The sequence below is a fragment of the Acomys russatus genome, chromosome 31 (genome assembly GCF_903995435.1).
Source record: "Acomys russatus chromosome 31, mAcoRus1.1, whole genome shotgun sequence".
Lineage (NCBI taxonomy): Eukaryota > Metazoa > Chordata > Mammalia > Rodentia > Muridae > Acomys > Acomys russatus.
The window spans coordinates 7318192-7336846 of record NC_067167.1 but is presented as its reverse complement, the minus strand read 5'-3'; the positions used below and the strand labels follow the sequence as shown (position 1 = coordinate 7336846).

The 18655-nt window shown below is 48.5% G+C and overlaps 1 protein-coding gene and 1 pseudogene across 3 annotated transcripts in view; both read left to right on the top strand.

The window, feature by feature from the left end:
• Abtb3 (ankyrin repeat and BTB domain containing 3) overlaps window positions 1–18655 on the top strand; it is a 184648-nt gene that overhangs the window by 135614 nt on the left and 30379 nt on the right. For all 3 annotated transcript variants that reach the window (XM_051139718.1, XM_051139717.1, XM_051139719.1), the window contains 2 exons: window positions 14467–14632; window positions 16710–16799. In XM_051139718.1, coding sequence (XP_050995675.1) covers window positions 14467–14632; window positions 16710–16799 — 256 coding nt within the window. The remainder of the gene's footprint in view (window positions 1–14466; window positions 14633–16709; window positions 16800–18655) is intronic.
• LOC127183650 (60S ribosomal protein L35-like) lies at window positions 1726–2211 on the top strand (annotated as a pseudogene).

Here is an 18655-nt window from a genome sequence, read left to right as displayed (position 1 = left end):
GCACGGCAAGCCCCTTTTCAAATGAGCCATCACCCCAGAAAGAAAGCCCTTGCCAGCCTTTGTGGTCAGAGAAGACCTGGCCGTAGACATTCATCCCCCCTCATCCCCGCACCCCCACCCCCCACCCCACCCCACCGAGCCCTGTGAGTAGCCTGCTTCTTCACACCACCTTGGGGGAGTTGAACCAGGTCCATGTGACTCCAAAGGCCATGTTCCCTCTCTTAGACCGGCAATTCCAACCAGAGGCATGATGGGAAATGTGAAAGTCCTTTTTCTCTAACAGTCCCATGGCTCTTGTCAAGAACGGTCAGCCACCAGACTCTCACTTCTCTTAGGAATTCTCCGCTTGGGTCAAGGCCAGAGCTCCCCATGAAGACTTAGCCCTATTCCTCAAGTGGCTGGGAAACACACGGGATGGGTGCACCCTCATTGGTGATCCCAGAAAGACAATTCACAGCCACACTTGGGCATGCATTTCACACCTTTCAAATACAAACAAAAACAAAAACAAAAAACCCACCTGAGCAAAAAACACTTGCTTTGCCTGCCCGACAACTCCAGAGCCAGAGCCAGAGTTGGATGTGACGGTACATATTTGCAGTCCCAGCATTCCTACTTTGAGGCAGGACAAAGTGGAGACAGGAACATCTCCCAGCTAGTCCGGAGTGAAATGGAAGAGACAGGAAAGACCCAGCCTCAACAGGGTAGGATGTAGAACTGGCTCCTGACCGTCATCTTCTCACACACACACACACACACACACACACACACACACACACACACACACATGCACACACACACACATGCACACACACACTCTACTGCACATGTGTGCACATACACTAAATTCTTTAAAAGTCTGGCATTCGAGCTATCTGATGTGAACAAAGGTATAGAGCAGGGAGAATTCTGACACCACTGGAAGGGACTCCACATTCTTTTTATTTTATTTTATTTAAACTCGTAAATGCATAATTCTGCTGTTACATCTCTACACTAGGGAAATGCTTCCATGTAGACGAAAGGAAATATGAACAAGGATGTTCATAGATGTCATAATAACAAGGGGGGGGGGGGAGAGAGAGAGAGAGAGAGAACACAAACACAAGCTGTCTGTCTCCAGGCAAATGGATAAATAAATTATGGTATGTTCATTTAATGAAAAACCAAGTCGCAGTGAAAAATAAATGAACTAGATTTACGAGGTTATTGCATGGCTTAACTAATGAATATTACACAAAACAACAAACAAAACAGCAAGTTGAAGGAGGATCTGCGCAGAATGCTGATGTTCATGCCTGACGAGATGCAATAGAGCTTCTGCGGTCTTAGGAGTTCCCGAGGATGAAGCCTGCGGAGAGACGAGATGAGTGAGAGCCCGGAAACAGTCTTCTCAGAAGGGAGTGGTGAGATCCGCGGTGTTCGGGAGCCTTTGCTTGTCCTGACATGCATTGCTTTTTCTCCTTTTGGTTGGACGGTGAGCAGGCAGGTCATCGCCGTATTAGTCTTCAGTGTGCGTGCTTAAAACAGTTCATTGCTGGTACGAGTTATCTTCTTAGCCAGTACTTTCCACAGCACACTCAGAAAGCCAGCCCTGGGTTAATAACCATTACTTCAGAAGCGGCTCAAAAAGGTTGAGAAATACTCTCTTAAAGAAAATTAAGCATACCTTTAAAAAAAAAAAAAAAGTCTGGGAACCAGGCTTCAGAGGTGAGCAACGCAGCCATGGCCAAGATTAAGGCTCCCTACCTGCGCAGCAAGGAGGAGCTGGTGAAAGGCAGGCGGATCGCTGTGAATTCGAGGTCAGCCTGGTCTACAAAGTGAGTCCAGGACAGCCAAGGCTACACAGAGAAACCCTGTCTCAAAAAGCCAAAACAAACAAACAAACCACCAACAACAAAAAACTGGACACTCTGAAGGTGGAGCTGTCTCAGCCTCAGGTCACCAAGGTGACAGGCAACACCGCATCCAAGCTCTCCAAGATATGAATCGTGCACAAATCAATCGCTGGTGTCCTCACTGTCATTAACCAGATTCAAAAAGAAAGCCTCAGGAAATTCTAAAGGGCAAGAAGTACAAACCTCTGGCCCTGCGGCCCAAGAAGACTAGAGCCATGCGCTGCCACTCCCTCACCAAACATGCGGAGGAGCCAAGAAACAACAGCGGAAAGAGTGGTTATACCTGCTGCGCAAGTACGCAGTCAAGGCCTGAAGTGACAATGACAATAAAGTGCAAGACTGACAAGAAAAAAAAATCTGAGGGTCTGAAGAGATGGCTTAGCCGCTAAAAGAGCGTACTGTTCTTTGTGAGGATGCAGTCAGCCCAGCACGATGACACATGCCTTTAATTCTAGCACTCGGGGGAGGCAGAGGCGGGCAGATCTCTGTGAGTTTGAGGCTAGCCGGGTCACTACAAATCAAGTCCAAGACAGCCAAGGCTACTCAGAGAAACCCTGTCTCAAAAACTAAAAGGGAAAGAGAGAGAGAGAGAGAGAGAGAGAGAGAGAGAGAGAGAGAGAGAGAGAGAGAGAGAGATACACGAAAGATTAAGTTAATTAATTTAAAAAGCATTTAGGGTATGGGTTGATAGGGTATATATGCTCATTAGCTACAAGAGAGTCAGAACACCTTGGTTTAGATAAGACAAGAGTGTAAAATTCTCCCTCAGGTAACAAGTCAAGGGCAATCAGTCCCATAGCTGTCACAGGAGCTCATGAGGCCAATACCAAAGTCCTTTCCCTCTAGTGACACTATCCCTGCATAGTGTCTTCCTGCACTGGTCCCACCCAACAGGACTGCATCTATGCAGTGGGAAAAAGAGGAAAATGGAAGAACTGCGAAGGCTCCTATTGGGCGGCACTTTTTCTTATACCCACAGACACCTGCAAGGGAACTTGGTAAATGTAGTCTTTATCTGAACAGCCATGTGCCCAGCTGACATTTTGAGTCTTAAAATGATCCACGGAGATTTCTGCTCTTTAAAAAAAAAAAATAATAATAACGGTGATGGCAGGAAAGAAATCTATAATGCTCCTTCATCATTTTCTACTCAAAATAATATGACAACAAGTTCAGATCAAGACACTTCTTCCACCCTCCTGGGTGTTCACAGTCCTTGCTTTTGAGATAAATCTTTGTAAGCATATTTGAAGAGACCCAGAATTTCCATCTTTGGGGCAGGTAACGACAGTGGGTGTATTGTTGCTAGCTAAACATCAAACTCCAGATAGAAGGCTTCCAGGCCCCTTAATATTCTGCCTAAGGCAGGGAAAACACAAGCAGAGGGGAGGACACCTGGTCCCCATCCTGGCTTTTCCTCCTCTGAGGCAGTTTAATGAGCCAGGTCCTCTCTGAGCTTTTGGTAGCAGTGTTAAACTGCAAGTGGGTGCAATTCCTGGACCGAGATTTCTCCCAGGAACTTTGCAAGCATTGCATGTTCTAGTTGTTGAAATAATACCATTTTTTTTTTTCTCATTCTTAGAAACGTGCCCCGAGATCTTGGATGACTCTTTCGGCACAAAGAGGCATCGAGTTGTTAATCTTTTTTCCTACTAAACAGCAAAGGGAAAAGAAAGGGTCATCAATTTCAGGATTTGAAGCCTCGGAAAGGAGTTTGACTAAGGCTTTCTAAGGAAGGAGCTGCGGGCCGCATGCATGTCTGGCCTACAGTCTTCTGATGTGCTATTTCTCAATTCATTTCCAAAAACACCATTTGATTGCCACACCCACAGGATCCTGTCAGGGGAAGTGCTTGATGTGTAAGACGTGATGCATAAATACCTCATCACTGTACAGCAGGCTTTCTCAGCTTCAGAACCAGGAATGTTTGGAGCTGCATTACTTTTTATTGTTGTTGAGGAAGGGGGAAAAGGTAGCCTTCCTGTGTGTTAGAGGCTGTTTATCAGTAGCCGTGCCCCTGTCCTGCGGATGCCAGCAGCACCTTCCTGATGTGAACCCCCAGTGTCTTTAGGTCCTACCAGACGTTCCCTTGGGTGCTGAAGTCACCCACTGGCTGAGAATCATTAACCCATCCAAACCTAAAGGTGTCCGTATGTGACTCAGAAGAAAGGCAGGTTCCGCCCCTACGTTCCTCTGTAACTCATACAAATAAGTCACCGCTCTCGTGCCTCCACTTTCCTGACCTTAGGAAAGACAGAGCGGAGCCAAGGAAGCTCTCAAGCCTGGCCTTGAAAAAGAAATCTCGCTGGGTTGAAATGGAGCTACAAGAAGCCAGGTGGGCACCACAGCTAACTCCCCCATGCCAGTGAAGTAAGGCCACTAAAACCTACCTTGGGGTCTCCTGTCCTGGAGGCAAGATATGAGGAGCTGCGGGCTACATCAGGCTTCCCAGGCTTACTATGGGCTCCAGCACTTACAAGCTTGTGTGAGCCTTGGGAGGTGACACAGAGCCTGCGCGTCTCGGTTCTCCTCTGTACACTGAGGGTAGCAGCGTTCAATTTGAAGGTCACTTTGAGGATTAATTGGGGGTGTTCTATGGGAAAGGCTTAACAAATCAAGTGTTCTGTGTGGATGGTGGAATGCCTATATATGATTAATGTAAGCAATCTGTGCGTGAGGAAGCCGTTTGTAAGTGCTTAGCAGTCCTCTGATTGTCAGCCTCATGATTCTCTTTCCAGGAAATCTATTGTTGATTAATGGTTTAAGGGAAACCATATCCTAAGCCAAATCACCACCGGTGGGACCCTGGACAGCATAGGTTACATCCTCTCACATTCGCCCTTAGCCAAATACTTCAGCCTGTGTCTTGCGCTTATAGACTTCCAGTGCCTTCCACAGGAGCAGGAGAATATGTCTTTCTCCTATAGAACATCTCTGCCCCCAGGCAGGCCCCTGGCCACTGCCAGCAAAAGGAGCTGTGTCAGTTGCTCTTGTCCACATGGCCTGCCTGGTGGTGGGACCCAGAGGAGTGAAAAGAGGACACACGGATGATGGAGTGAAAAAGACCCCAGTACAGAGCAGGTTATCAGTGGAGCCCAGATGACAGGTCATAGAAGGCTGTGCCTAGAGGGACCAGGCTCGGCTCCAAAGCAGCTAGAAGAGGCCTCAGTAGTTAGGAAAGCCCTCCCTAGAGTGAGAGGATCGCGTGGTTGTAAGATGGAGAGGATGTAGCTAAGTCCCTGGAGAGAGAACATGAAGCTACGTAGTAATGATGCTGGGCAGCCTATAGCATCACTCTCTCTGCTGAGCGGTCCCTGGGTGTTTTCCCTTTAAGCCGCATTACAGAGCTTAGCATCGGCTACTGCATTGTCCTGCTTTGCAGGCGGAGAGACCGAGGCATACTGAGACAGTTAACTGTCAAGTCTCAGGAACTCAGAAGAATGCAGACATGAGAACTGGTCTCAGGCACTAGGTTTTGCTGCCCCATGAGAGCATAGTGGCTTTGGTGTCAGACACTGGCGTGGTTTGAATGTAAAGTGTGTACTGCAAGCTCGCGTGTTTGGATGCTTGGTCCCAGCTGCTGGTTCAATGAAGCCTTTATGACTTGGGGCTTGGCTGCCACGGTCCTTACCTGTAGAATGGGGAAAACGATGGTTGTGTTGGTGTTGTTGGTGGTGTTGGTGGTGGTGGTGGTGGTGGTGGTGGTGGTGATGGTGGTGGTGGTAGTGGTGGTAGTGTTGGTGATGGTGGTGGTGGTGGTGGTGATGGTGATGGTGATGGTGGTGGTGGTGGTGGTGGTGGTGGTGGTGGTGGTGATGGTGGTGGTGGTGGTGATGGTGGTGGTAAGCCCAACAGAGAATCAGTCAGTTGCAATGGCAAAAATTGAGCGCCCAGAAGCGTTTAGTGCACTATAAGCATACAGCAAAGGGCGGGGGTGGGAAGCTTTTTATTACTGACTATGACTGAATCTCTCTAACTTCTGTCAGCACAATTTGCTTGCAAAAACCCTGCCAGCCCCAAGTGGTTGCCTTCTGGGAGCCAAGTATCCCCACCGAGGAAAGGATTGCCTCAGTTCCTTGATTCCTGCGGCGTTGGCTAGACGTGCCGTCTAACGTGAACTTACCAGCACTGTGACTGCAGTGTTCTGTGTGCTTGGTGTCTGAATTTGATTCCTCAGCAGACGGCATACTCTCTCCAGTACACCCTTGGCCTTTCCATGTACATTTGGGGACAGTGTATGCCAAGGAGTATGTACCTACCTGCTTGTGCCCACAGGTGCACAGGTTTATGTGGAGGCCAGAGGTCAGCCCCAGATGTTGCTCCAGAGGAGCAGATCTCCTGCTTGTCTGAAAGAGTCTCTCCCCAAGGCTTAACACTTCAGCAGGGTTGACTGGCTAGCAAGTTCCAGGGTACTCCTGTTTCTACCCAACCCAGCACCCCACCCCCAGTGCCAGTAGATCACTTGGCGTGCCATCACGCCAGGCTTTTATGGGAGCGCTAAGATCCAACTCAGACCCCCCAAGCTCTTGTGGCGGCCATCTGAACTCTCTCCCCAGCCCTGTAATGTTGTTTGCTCTCCTCAGCACCTCCTGAGGGTTACCTCATTTGACCCACAGCCAACATCCCCGGATGGAAGGTGTTTCTACAAAGCTCCGGTTACAGATGAGAAAGCCAGACAGCAAAACAGTAAAGCCGCTGGCCCCAAGATCACATGGCCACTAAAAGATAGAGCTTGGGTTTGAGCCCAGCGGAAGACACAGCAGAGTTCAAGCTAGCATGGAAGCCAATAAAAGCATAAAGGTGGCCTTTGTCACTCAGAAGGCATGGTGAATGAGCCGAGTGTGTTAGCTCCTCCCATGCACGCTCCTCACAGAGGAGAGACAGTAAAAGGTGCACTCTCTCCCTGTACTCAGGCCCTAAAGCTCACAGCATCTCTGGAAAACACCTTTCTGAGGTCACAGATCTGAAGTGGTGAAAGATACTGAGTCGATCTCTCAAACTGGGGCACTTGAGAAATCAGAGAAATTGACCACCTCAGTAGCTGAACCCGTTCCTTAAATCGATCGGGATTTTTACGGCATCATTGAAAGCCACTCAAAGGAAAGCCACAACGTTGGCTACCTGGGGAAGCCCCAGGAGACAGGTTTAATATATTTCTGCATAAATAAGTCATGCGCAGAGAAGGGCAGACTTATTTGCTTGGACCACAGGGGGCTGGCCCCATTGCAGCTTGGAGCTTCTGCATGGGGACTTTCCAGGAAAGAATGGAGCTGTATGCCTGTCCAGGAGAATACTGCAGGGGTGAATTTCCACTAAGTTCTATTCTCTGACAAAGTGGATTGAACAGGAAGCCGTGTTTCACACTTTGTTGGAAAATGTGTTGTTTTGGTTCCTTTTTTTTTTTTTTTACCTGCTTTAGTTTGCTTGCTCTACTTGGTTCAGAAACCAGAACCACTGTTTGCTCTGTGAGTCTGTGGCCTTTTTGCTAAACAGGTGCTTCCTGGGGCTGTGCTCAAGATTGAATAGGGCCAGCTGTGGTGGTGTGTGTCCATAATCCCAGCACTCGGGAGACTAACTCAGAAGGATTGCCGAGTTCCAAGCCAGTTTGAGCTTCCTCACACTGGTTTGGCAGAAATTTGAAAGTTGGGGGTGGGGGAGCCTCTCCAGTGGGGCAAAGAATTGTCTCTTCAATGTGTGGTATCAAGCAAACTGAATATCCACACACAGATGAATGGGATTAGACCTTTATCTTGTACTGTGTACAAGAATCAGTTCAAAATGGATTCAATACCTAAACTTTGAGGCCTAAAATATGTAAGACAACTAGAAGAAACGCAAAGGGAAAAATCCATGACATTAGTTTCGGTAATAACTTTTGGATATGTCCTCCCCGCCCCAAAAAAAAATAAAAACACAGGCAACAAAATCAAAAGTAGACAATTGGAATTGCATCAAATTTAAAAGCTTCTGCACCTCAAAGGAAACGACAGAAGAGAGACAAACGACAGAATAGAGCCTAAGAGACACACAACAGGCAGTGCTTACACAGAGCGGGGCATGTCTACAAACACATGTCCAAAACAGAGTTAGCAGCCAGACTATATAAGAGGTTCAATCCCATTTACAGTGGAATTTAATGCCACACATCACTACTTATTGGGGAATCACACATCAAAACTACAGTAAGATGCCGCTTCCCACCTGTTAGAATAACTGTACTCAAGAAGAAAAGGTGCTCTGTGGGCACTGCTGGTGGGAGTGTGTGAGCACAGCCATTGTGGAAACCGTGGAGGTTCCTCAAAGATTTTAAAAGTGGAACTACCATAGCGTCCAGCCATGTTTCTGCTGGACCCATAAAGGAAGTCAGTAGTCAGTGAGAGACAGTTCATCTCACCATGTTAAGTTGAAGCATCATTTACAACAATTAAGAAATGGAGTCAGGAGCTGGGCGTGGTGGCACATGCCTTTAATCCCAGCACTCGGAAAGCAGAGGCAGGTGGATCGCTGTGAGTTCGAGGCCAGCCTGGTCTACAAAGCGAGTCTAGAACAGCCAAGGCTACACAGAGAAACCCTGTCTCAAAAAAAACAAAAAAAAAAAGAACAAAAAGAAATGGAGTCAGGAAGGAAGGAGGGAAGGAAGGAAGGAGGGAGGGAAGGAAGGAGGGAGGGAGGGAAGGAAGGAAGGAAGGAGGGAGGGAAGGAAGGAAGGAAGGAAGGAAGGAGGGAAGGAAGGAAGGAGGGAGGGAAGGAAGGAAGGAGGGAGGGAGGGAAGGAGGGAGGGAGGGAAGGAGGGAAGGAAGGAAGGAAGGAAGGAGGGAAGGAGGGAGGGAGGGAGGGAAGGAGGGAGGGAAGGAGGGAAGGAAGGAGGGAGGGAGGGAAGGAAGGAAGGAGGGAGGGAGGGAAGGAAGGAGGGAGGGAAGGAAGGAAGGAAGGAGGGAGGGAAGGAAGGAAGGAGGGAGGGAAGAAAGGAAGGAAGGAAGGAGGGAGGGAAGGAAGGAGGGAGGGAGGGAAGGAAGAAAGGAAGGAGGGAGGGAAGAAAGGAAGGAAGGAAGGAGGGAGGGAAGGAAGGAAGGAAGGAGGGAGGGAAGGAGGGAGGGAGGGAAGGAGGGAAGGAAGAAAGGAAGGAAGGAAGGAGGGAGGGAAGGAAGGAAGGAGGGAGGGAGGGAAGGAGGGAAGGAAGGAGGGAGGGCGGGAAGGAAGCAGGGAGGGAGGGAAGGAGAAGGAAGGAAGGAGGGAGGGAAGGAAGGAAGGAAGGAGGGAAGGAAGGAAGGAAGGAGGGAAGGAAGAAAGGAAGGAAGGAAGGAGGGAGGGAAGGAAGGAAGGAGGGAGGGAGGGAAGGAGGGAAGGAAGGAGGGAGGGCGGGAAGGAAGCAGGGAGGGAAGGAGGGAGGGAAGGAAGGAAGGAAGGAGGGAGGGAAGGAAGGAGGGAGGGAAGAAAGGAAGGAATGAAGGAGGGAGGGAAGGAAGGAAGGAAGGAGGGAATGAGGGAAGGAAGGAAGGAAGGAGGGAGGGAGGGAAGGAAGGAAGGAGGGAGGGAGGGAGGGAAGGAAGGAAGGAAGGAAAAAAGAAAGGAGGGAAGGAAGGACAAGAAATGGAGTCAACCTAACTGTGCCTCAGCAGATGAATGGGTAAAGAACATGGGCTGGTGTTGGGGTGGGAGTAAGGCAGAACACTTAGCCTTCCAAAAGGGGTTGTGGTCATCACGACACATAAATGCACCTGGAAGGATTTTTTAAGTGAGATAAGCCAGGCACAAGAAGACAAATAAATGATGTGTGAACTCACTTGTGAAATCTGAAACTGTTGTTCTCAGAGATGCAAAGAGGGGAGTGTAGTTACAGGCCCTGAGCATGTGGCCGGCCAGGAGATTAGACAGGAGGAAATATGCTAAAAAGCATGGGAAATACAGTTTATAACCAGGTGTTATGGGCTTGAAAATTGCTAAGCGAGTAGATTAGGGGCTGCAGACGTAGCTCATTTGGTAGACTGCTTGTCTAGCAATGCATGGGGAGGAAGAGAAGGATAGATCTCAACTCTTCTCCCCACAGACGTGCAAAGTAAAACATTTATTGTCTTAGTGTGTCCAGTCTACAGTGTGCACATATTTCAAAGTATCACACTATACATTATAAATATATATGTATAGATTTTTAACAATCATAAGGTATTAAGTACTCATTTTTTTAAAAGAATAATACACAGTCATGCTCACACCTGTCTCCCCTAGTAGCCCTTGCTATTTGCATTCAACTCTGCTTTGCCTACAGCAGAGAACAAGATGGGTGTGGCCTTGTCCCTGACTTAAGACATGCTGGTAGGGAAAAAAATATATTAGAGTAGGAGCTGGCAGCATGATTCAGCAGGTGAGTCAAGTTAGGTTCCCTACAGTCCTAGACACATGCAATGTATATGTGCACATACACACACAGAGAGGCAAACATATTTGTTAATTAATTAAATGATATTTAAAAAAAAAATTTTTTTTAAAGAAAACTAGGCCAGGCGTGGTGGCGCACGCTTTTAATCCCAGCACTTGGGAGGCAGAGGCAGGTGGATGGCTGTGAGTTTGAAGCCAGCCTGGTCTATAAAGCGAGTCCAGAACAGCCAAGGCTACACAGAGAAACCCCGTCTCAAAACAAAACAAAACAAAACAAAACACAAAAAGAAAGAAAGAAAGAAAGAAGGTGTGAAGGTGTGTCAAGTGGGAACTGGCTGGAAGATGGGCGTGTAGACAGGAGAACTGCACACCTTTGTACAAGTCATATGATCAGAGGCTTCCTTGGCTGGGATCAAGCTTGCTCTGAAGGTCAAGGAGAAGCCAGCCCTCCAAAGAACCCCAAGGGAGGCTTTTCAAGGAAAAGGAATGCCAGGGAAACAGTCCTTGGGCTGGGAAAGACCTTGGTGTATGTGGAAAGGGCAGAAGAGGAGCAAAGTTGTTGACGCAGAAGGAGAAAAAGCAATGTGGGCGGCAGGCCTAGCTATGCCCTGCAGGCTGTGTGCCAAGACCCAAATTTCATCCTCAATATACTGGAAAGCTTTAGAAGATTTAAGCTGGGACCAGCCAGGACTGACACTGATTCTGTGTGAGAGGTGGCATGGGGCAGGGAGAATACAATCAGGATCATCTGGTTCCTTCAGCATTCCACCCAGTGATCTGTGCTTGGAGCCAGGACCACGGAGAGTCATGAGGGTGGAGACGCGGGTTGGGGGGGATGGATCTGGGATTCAGGTGCGATACAGCAGCTGTGGAGATGGATGGGAGTATAAGACAAGATTCTGGTTTCAGCATCTGAATGAGCAGCAATGACTGAGATGGGACAACCAGCAGCAAGTTCAGAGGGTGGGGACAGAGGTGTTCATACAGTTCCAGTTTTGGGGGGCGGGGTCTAAAAGATATCCAGCTCCAATAGAAGTTACATGTGTAGACAGAACATGATGGTGTGTTCCGGGACCCTCTGACCCCCAATATATGAGGGCTAGGTCAGCTCTGACACATGCCAGCTTGTCCCTTAGCGCCTGTGTCTGGCAATTCCTTTGCCTTGGCTTCTTCATTGTTGGAGCATGCTGCTCACAGGACTTAACTCTGAGGCTCACTATTTTGACGGTATGGGTTAACACATGGAAAGAGCTTAGATCTCCACAGTAAGTATTCGGTGAACGTCAGCTTCCTGTAATAACAATTATCATCATTTTAGCTGCAGTCGTCTTCTTGCCATTTGTCTCTTTCTAATTAAAATCAAGGACCCCGGGGAGCTGGTAAACACTTGTGATGTTCTTAGAATTATCTGCTTGCGAACTTGTGAGTTCTGTGACCCCAGCGCTCTGCCTCCTTCTCCTGGAGCTCCTGGGCAAGGGCTCCACCCCAGAGGGCACTGGCAATGCTTGCCCAGTCACATGAGGTGAAGCCTGTTTGAAGGGGAAGGGGGAGAACCGCTTATCTGAATGGGGCTGTTAGAGACAGACAAGCAAGAGGAAATGACTAGGTGGGTTTGTCTGTGACTGTGGTCACTCACATCTCTGTCCCCAGACAGGAACTCCTGCTTAATGTTTTTATTAGTGTGTATTCGTTATTCACATTGGGTTTCGTCATGACATTTTCATATGTTTAAATAATGTATGTTGATCATATCCCCTGCTCTGTCACTCTTTTTACCTTCCCACTGGTGACTCCCCTCCCTCTTCCCAAATAATCCCTCCTCTGTGTCCATAGTTTTTGCTTTATTCTTAATGACCCAGTGGGTCTTATTAGAATTGTTCACAGGAGCACAGGCACATCCCTCCTACAGAAACCAGTAACTACATACAATCCTCAGGGAGTGGTGGGTCCTCATGAGCCCCTCCCCCACTCCACGTGAAACGTGGACAGGCGCAAGCTTGACCAGGTAACCCCAGCTATGAACTCAAGATTGCAACAGCCATGTCCTGCCACAAAATCAGCCTTCCACACTACTCCCGGACCTCCCTCCAGCTCTTGCATTCTTTCCTCAGGATGGGAGCTGTGTGATTTCACAAAGCAACCTCCTCCAGCACCGCTAGCATCTAGCAGAAGAAAGCATGTCTATGCAATGAATCAAGTCTAATGACTCCCAGAGACTTGATACACACACACACACACACACACACGCACACGCACGCACGCACACGCGCACACGCGCACACGCGCACACACACACACACACACACACACACACACACACGCACGCGCACAAGCGCGCGCGCACCGATCCTGGAACTTTAGAATACCATGCACAGATGCACACTTACTCCCCCTGGAGGCCTCTGTGATCTGTGCCCTATGGTCTATGCCATTTTCCCCTGGTGTCACAAAGCTTCCTTGGGCAGTTTTGGGGACCACTAGCCCCTTGGGTGAAGCCTGCCACCACACTAGAGGTGGGGAAATCCCAAGTTTCTCTGCATATTTAGCTCTGCCCCCTCTCAAAAAAAAATGGAAACCCAGTTAAATTTTCATGTTCGATAAACAACAGGTAAAGCTTTGATATAAAGATGCTCATGTCCAGTTGATTTACCATTGATATTTGCCTAATCTGGCAACTCTAGCCAACTTCAAAGCCCACAGGCACTACTAGACCCATTCTGTGCCCAACCATCAGCATGCTGATGTTAGGCCCTGGGTCCCTCCATCCTTTTCTAAAATCTCTGTGGCCTTGCCTCACCTCCCTCAGCTACTGGTACAATATGCCCAGAGACACTGGCCTCTGTAAAGAGCCTCACACAGCCTGCTACCTGTCACCTGAATCCTTGCTCCTGCTAGCTCTGCACAAAGTGCTTGTGTCTCGCTCCTCTCCTGGCCCGTCCCTCCATCCACAGCTCAGGGCTCACCTTCCTAAGGAATCCTAGGCTCCCCCAGGCAGTGTGTGTGATGCAAAGAGCCTTGTAGTTCCATAACATTTTCCACTCAGAAATTGTGTGTCCGCCCCTTAATATTTGTGTTTGCTGCATGGAATTATGGCCTATAGCTGCCTTTTCCCTTAGCAGACTGTGGGGCTTCCAGAGCAGAGACGGTGATGAGACACCTAGTTAGAGCAGAACATGGCCCAAACAGGCACTCAATGAATTTTAGTGGCTGGATGTAATGATTGTTGATTAGTTCACTGGGAGACGGCAACAGCATCCTTTTGACATGGAACCTGTATCAGCTTCTTCCAATTGGTCCCCTTCCCCCTTTCCTGCCTCTTTTCCCCTGAACTGGCTTGCTGAAGCACCTTGCCGACTCCAGTTTCATCCAGCAAGTTCTCTGGCTTCTTCCATTGTGGAATGTGGGGAGCCCATCCGTGTCCCATCCACTCTCATTTCTTAAAGCCTTCATCACTGGAGTGGACACAGGGCAAATGCCTGCTCAGAGGTCCTCAGCCTAGTGTGAGGGTTCAGACAAGTGAACAAGCAAACAGTAGACTCTGTGCCTAGGCAAAGAGGGCGGCACAGTAGATCCAAAGACATCTCCACACGTGCTACTCTCTGGTTTAAATCCAAGCTGTCACTTGTAGATGGAGCGGCCTCGGAGAAATTCCTCATCTCTGTTTCCTGGAGGTTGAAAGTCCCTCATAGGGATTATGCCTCCTATTGTATGCGGATTCAGTGAACCAACTCACATAAAATACTTAGCAGAGGACCTGTGTAAACAGTCCATAAATATTTGCATAATGGTGCTTAGCTGAGAATGCTACTGGGGGGGTGGGGGGACAGACCCAGATGCAGTAACCACAGAATTTAGAGCCACCTGGAGGCAGGAGTTTTATTTGTTTAGTTTTGGATTGGTTCAGTTTTTCAAGACAAGAGTTTTTCTACATGGTCCCAGCTGTCCTGCAACTCACTCTGTAGACCAGGCTGGCCTCAGAGATCCGCTGGCCTCTGCCTCCAGAGTGTAGGAATCAAAGGTTGTTTTATACATAGAAGCCCTGACGAGGCAAAGTGGGGGGGGGGGGAAGCAAATGAAGAACTTGGTGGGGCTTGCTGGGAAGTTTGCACCCAGGGGCTGGATCCTGGGGAGAAAAGCGGCTGCACCCACGTGACCATCCCTCCCTCCCTCCCCACCTCCCTCCCTCCCTCAGGGCAGACGACTGCTTTTGTGCTTCTCGGAAGCTGGACGCAGTGGCCATTGAAGCCAAGTTCAAGCAGGACTTGGGCTTCCGGATGCTGAACTGTGGGCGGACCGACCTGGTGAAGCAGGCAGTGTCTCTGCTGGGGCCTGATGGAATCAACACCATGAGCGAACAGGTACTGGGTCTCTTGCGCCTCATCTCAGTTGTGGGACACAGGCTCCCTCTGCTGATAGATTTTTTTAAAAAAGCGCCCCTCCCTGTTTCCCCCATTTTTAGTGTGTGTGTGTGTTTAAATCTTTTTTTTTCTTTTTCTTTTGTGTGTGTGTGTTTTAATCTTATACACTTAATCATTGCAGTTGAAATTTTTAAAAAGAATGAAAAATAGACTTGCTTCAGAAAGGGAAAAAAAATTACCATCTGCTCGACCATCGTTTGTACTTAGGACTGTGCAACCTTCAAGTCTCGTTATGGGCACATTAAAGTCAGTTCTCTGCCGGTCTGCTGTTGGTATAAGGTAGATCTAGGCTGTTTGCTCCGTGTTCTTAGGGTGTGTTTACCAGACACCAAAGTCAGTCTAGGGACCCGAGGGCATCAACCAGACATGGCAGATCTTGAACCAGGTACATGAGAGGCAACCATGAATCAGAGGCACCTTGGGGATAGGGTAGTGTCAGAGAAAACAGACAGCAGCGTTCTCAGCGTGAGCCCTGAGAACAGCCAGCTATAAGGGCCATGCAGGGCTGTTTCTCCCACAGGCAGCTCTTGCAAAGAGTTCCATGAGGAGAGTAGAAGGGATGATTTAATGACAACTAACCACTCTCTCGAACATCAGGGATCCCTAAGACACAATCATATGCATCTTTTATGTTTAAACCAGGGGTTTATGATACCTTGGTGTGGTTTTTTTTATTTTTCAGTGTTTCATATTTCAGATACCTTGCAACGTTATTGAGTATTATTTTGTAAGTTGCTTTTAGTATACATGTAAAATGATTGCAGAGTTTATTTATTAACCTTCCTCCCAATGTCATAAAGTATGTGTGAATAGCATTAACATAAACATTCCTACACAAACCTTGTTCCATCTCTAATTGCCTTGGGGGGAACTTTTCTTTAAAATGGAAGGGTCCCAAATCCATCCGTTTGTCCTAAATTCTCAGTCCTCAGTACTCCCCCACCGTGACCGCAGGAGCCTGACCAGTCTTTGCACACCTACTGCTTACCCTCGGCTAATCTTCTGCTTTCCTTTTGTCTGCTTTTTATTAGCAGTGTTACTGTTTTCTTGTTTACTTATAGGAATCCTTCCAATATTAGGCACAGAATCCTTTATTGTAACAAATGCATCTCAATTTGTCATTGATTTTGGAATTTTGCTTGTAATGTTTTCTATCACACAGCACCAGTGCTAGAGCGGATTTTCACATATGGTAGATCCCATTACATTTGTGTCAGGAGATGGGTGCAAAAACCAACTTGATGTCTCTTACCGTTCTAATTCTTGCTGGCTTTCTCTAGTAAAACTAAAGGTTATATTGATGTATCGTGTGAGACAAGGCAGCAGCCTGAACATCTTCCCCACCCCACCCCCTAAAACAACAACAACCACAACAACAAAACCTGCCTTCACTACACATTTGACAGAAAACTCTATCCCTTCCATTTTGGTCATGGTGCTCCGTTATGATGACCGAAAGTCAGAGCAGGGAGGGTTTTCCAGAGGCTACCCTGCCTCAGTTGCCTTGCACCTGTAAAGAATGGCACCAGAGCAGATGTCAGTGACCGTGGCCACATGCTCAGAGATGTCCAGGTACCCTTGACTCTGTCCGACCCGCGGCTCATATAGAGCAGGAAGGACAATTTGTCACACTGTGAAGGGTGCAAATGTCAAAGAAACCATATTCATTACAATGAAATCGCTTAGGGTTGATATTTCAGAATCCAGAACATTCTTGGGAACCCTCTAGCCCCCTGCAACCAGCCACTTGCTTTAAAAACATGCTTAGGTCTGTTGTGCCTTGAAACACAGGAAAACCCTCCAACTTGAGCAGAGAGAGGCGCTAAAAGGCAACATCATTTCCTGTCACTCCTCCGCCCCAGTTTCCAGAACATGGACAGGAGTGGTGACCCTGTGAGTGACAGGGCTCCAAATTGGCTCTTTTGTCCCGCCAGAGTCTGAGTGCAGTGAGACTTTCCATGTGTTTGTCAACTGACCACGGCCACCTTGTAAACGTCTCTGGTTTTAACCACCGCAGGGCATGACCCCCTTGATGTACGCCTGCGTCCGTGGGGACGAGGCAATGGTGCAGATGCTGCTGGATGCCGGAGCTGACCTGAATGTGGAGGTGAGGGTGCGGAGGGCTGCAGGCCCTGCCAGCCCGGACTTTCCCTTCCCAGTCACCCTCACACATGACTCCTCAACCCTTTCAGTGGAGATGGCCTTGGTGAAACCACCTAGCAGATCGTGACCTTCATTTAAAGAAATAGCAGTAGCTACAGGGAGCTCTGGCTTATGTTGACTCATCCTTTCTGGGATGGGACAGAACCCCCCCCCCCCACATTCCAGCCCTTTCCTGATGCCCTGATACATGCTAGCCTGGCCCTCCTGGGCTGAGATTTTTCTCTTCACATCCCCTGTCCTCCCCACCAGATCCACTGGCTAGACTGCTGGAGTGTAACGTGGTAGGCTGGCACATGATGCAGCAGGCTGGACACGGATGCGCTGCTGCTCCCTGCAGGCTTTAGAGTCTGACAGGCTCAGGTTCAAGTTCTGATGGCTTATGGGATGAAGAAGAGACACTGGTGCACATGTTGTTGGGAGGGATCAGTTTCTAGCTGAGATACCTAGGCGTGGTCTGCGCCCAGCGGAGGCACCTAGCAGTGGTTTGGGGTTCCATTAGCAGTAGTTGCTCCAGACCATTCCAAGACTCAAAATAAGTAGAATCTCACTTTTTTTTTTTTTTCTTTGCTGCCTAAAGGCCTTCTCAGCCAGTGCTTGGCCGTTGCAGATGTCAAGGAGATTGGCATGTTGCAGCCGTCAATCAGCAATTTCCGGAAGCCTTTTAGCTTCAAAATTAGATGCCCTTGCAGTGTTACCCTGTGCTTTGTTTTTGGTTTTTTTTGTTTGTTTGTTTGTTTTGTTTGTTTGTTTTAATTGTTGGTGAGTTTTATATTCATCTGAGTAAAGCAGACAGTGAACACAGCTCTGCACCCAAACCCATTTGGGATCTTACACATTTCAAGTGATATAGGGCTGTCCACCTTGCTACGGGTATCTAAGCATAACAGACCCCTTTGAGGTCCTCAGCTGGAGGGGTTCTTTGTTCCTCACCCCCCATGAGTTTCGCTCAGTGCCTTTGTCTACTGTAAGAATGCTCAGGCCCAGGTTACACGCCCTAGTATTGTTGCGGAGAACAACACCATGCGCTGATGTTTGTGTCGCCAGTCCCTGGTTGTCTGTTGGCTTCCCAACCACACCCCCCACACCCCAGCTTGGTATATCCCAAGGCCTCCCCCCTATCCTGAAACTCAGTCTCTCGTTATTTCTTTGTGGTATGTTCAGGGCGAGTTTTGTGCCTGTGTGTTTTCAAGTTACACGAGGGCCCTTTTCCATTAAGAAGCTGGGGGGGGGGGGGGTGGGAGGGTCTGTGAGTGGAGTGGCAGGGACATCCATTCTCCGAGGAGTGACTGTCCCCTCTACTATGAAGCATGAAGTAGGCCCACCCTTCACCTGGGAGTAGCTGCCCGCTTTGAGGACCTAAAAACGTGGACAGGATGCTAGTGACATTTCAGGCTAGGTCACCTCCTGTAACAGACCCACGCCACCCTCCATAAGCAGAAAGAAGGAAAGAGACAGGCAGGGAAGCCGCTGGCTCATTGGAACCACATTTCCAAAGTGTTCCTAGGAGTGAACACTGATGTCTTTCAGGAGGAAAATAAAGGCACAGATAACACAGCCTCAAAAACCTTTCCCTGCCCCCATTGATAACACCCCTAAAACACAGTCCTTCCATGGCCTGTTTTCAGAAAGATGCTTTAAGCATCTCTGCTGACAAACATAAGCAAGACCAGTGCCCACTTCCAGTGAGAGGTTGCTTAGGGCCTCCAATAGGGGACATCACTACCTGCAGTCACCACTGTCTCCCAAGGCACCTGCCAGGATGTCTTTTTGGTACTTTCCTCGCCTGTGTGTGCCTGGCTA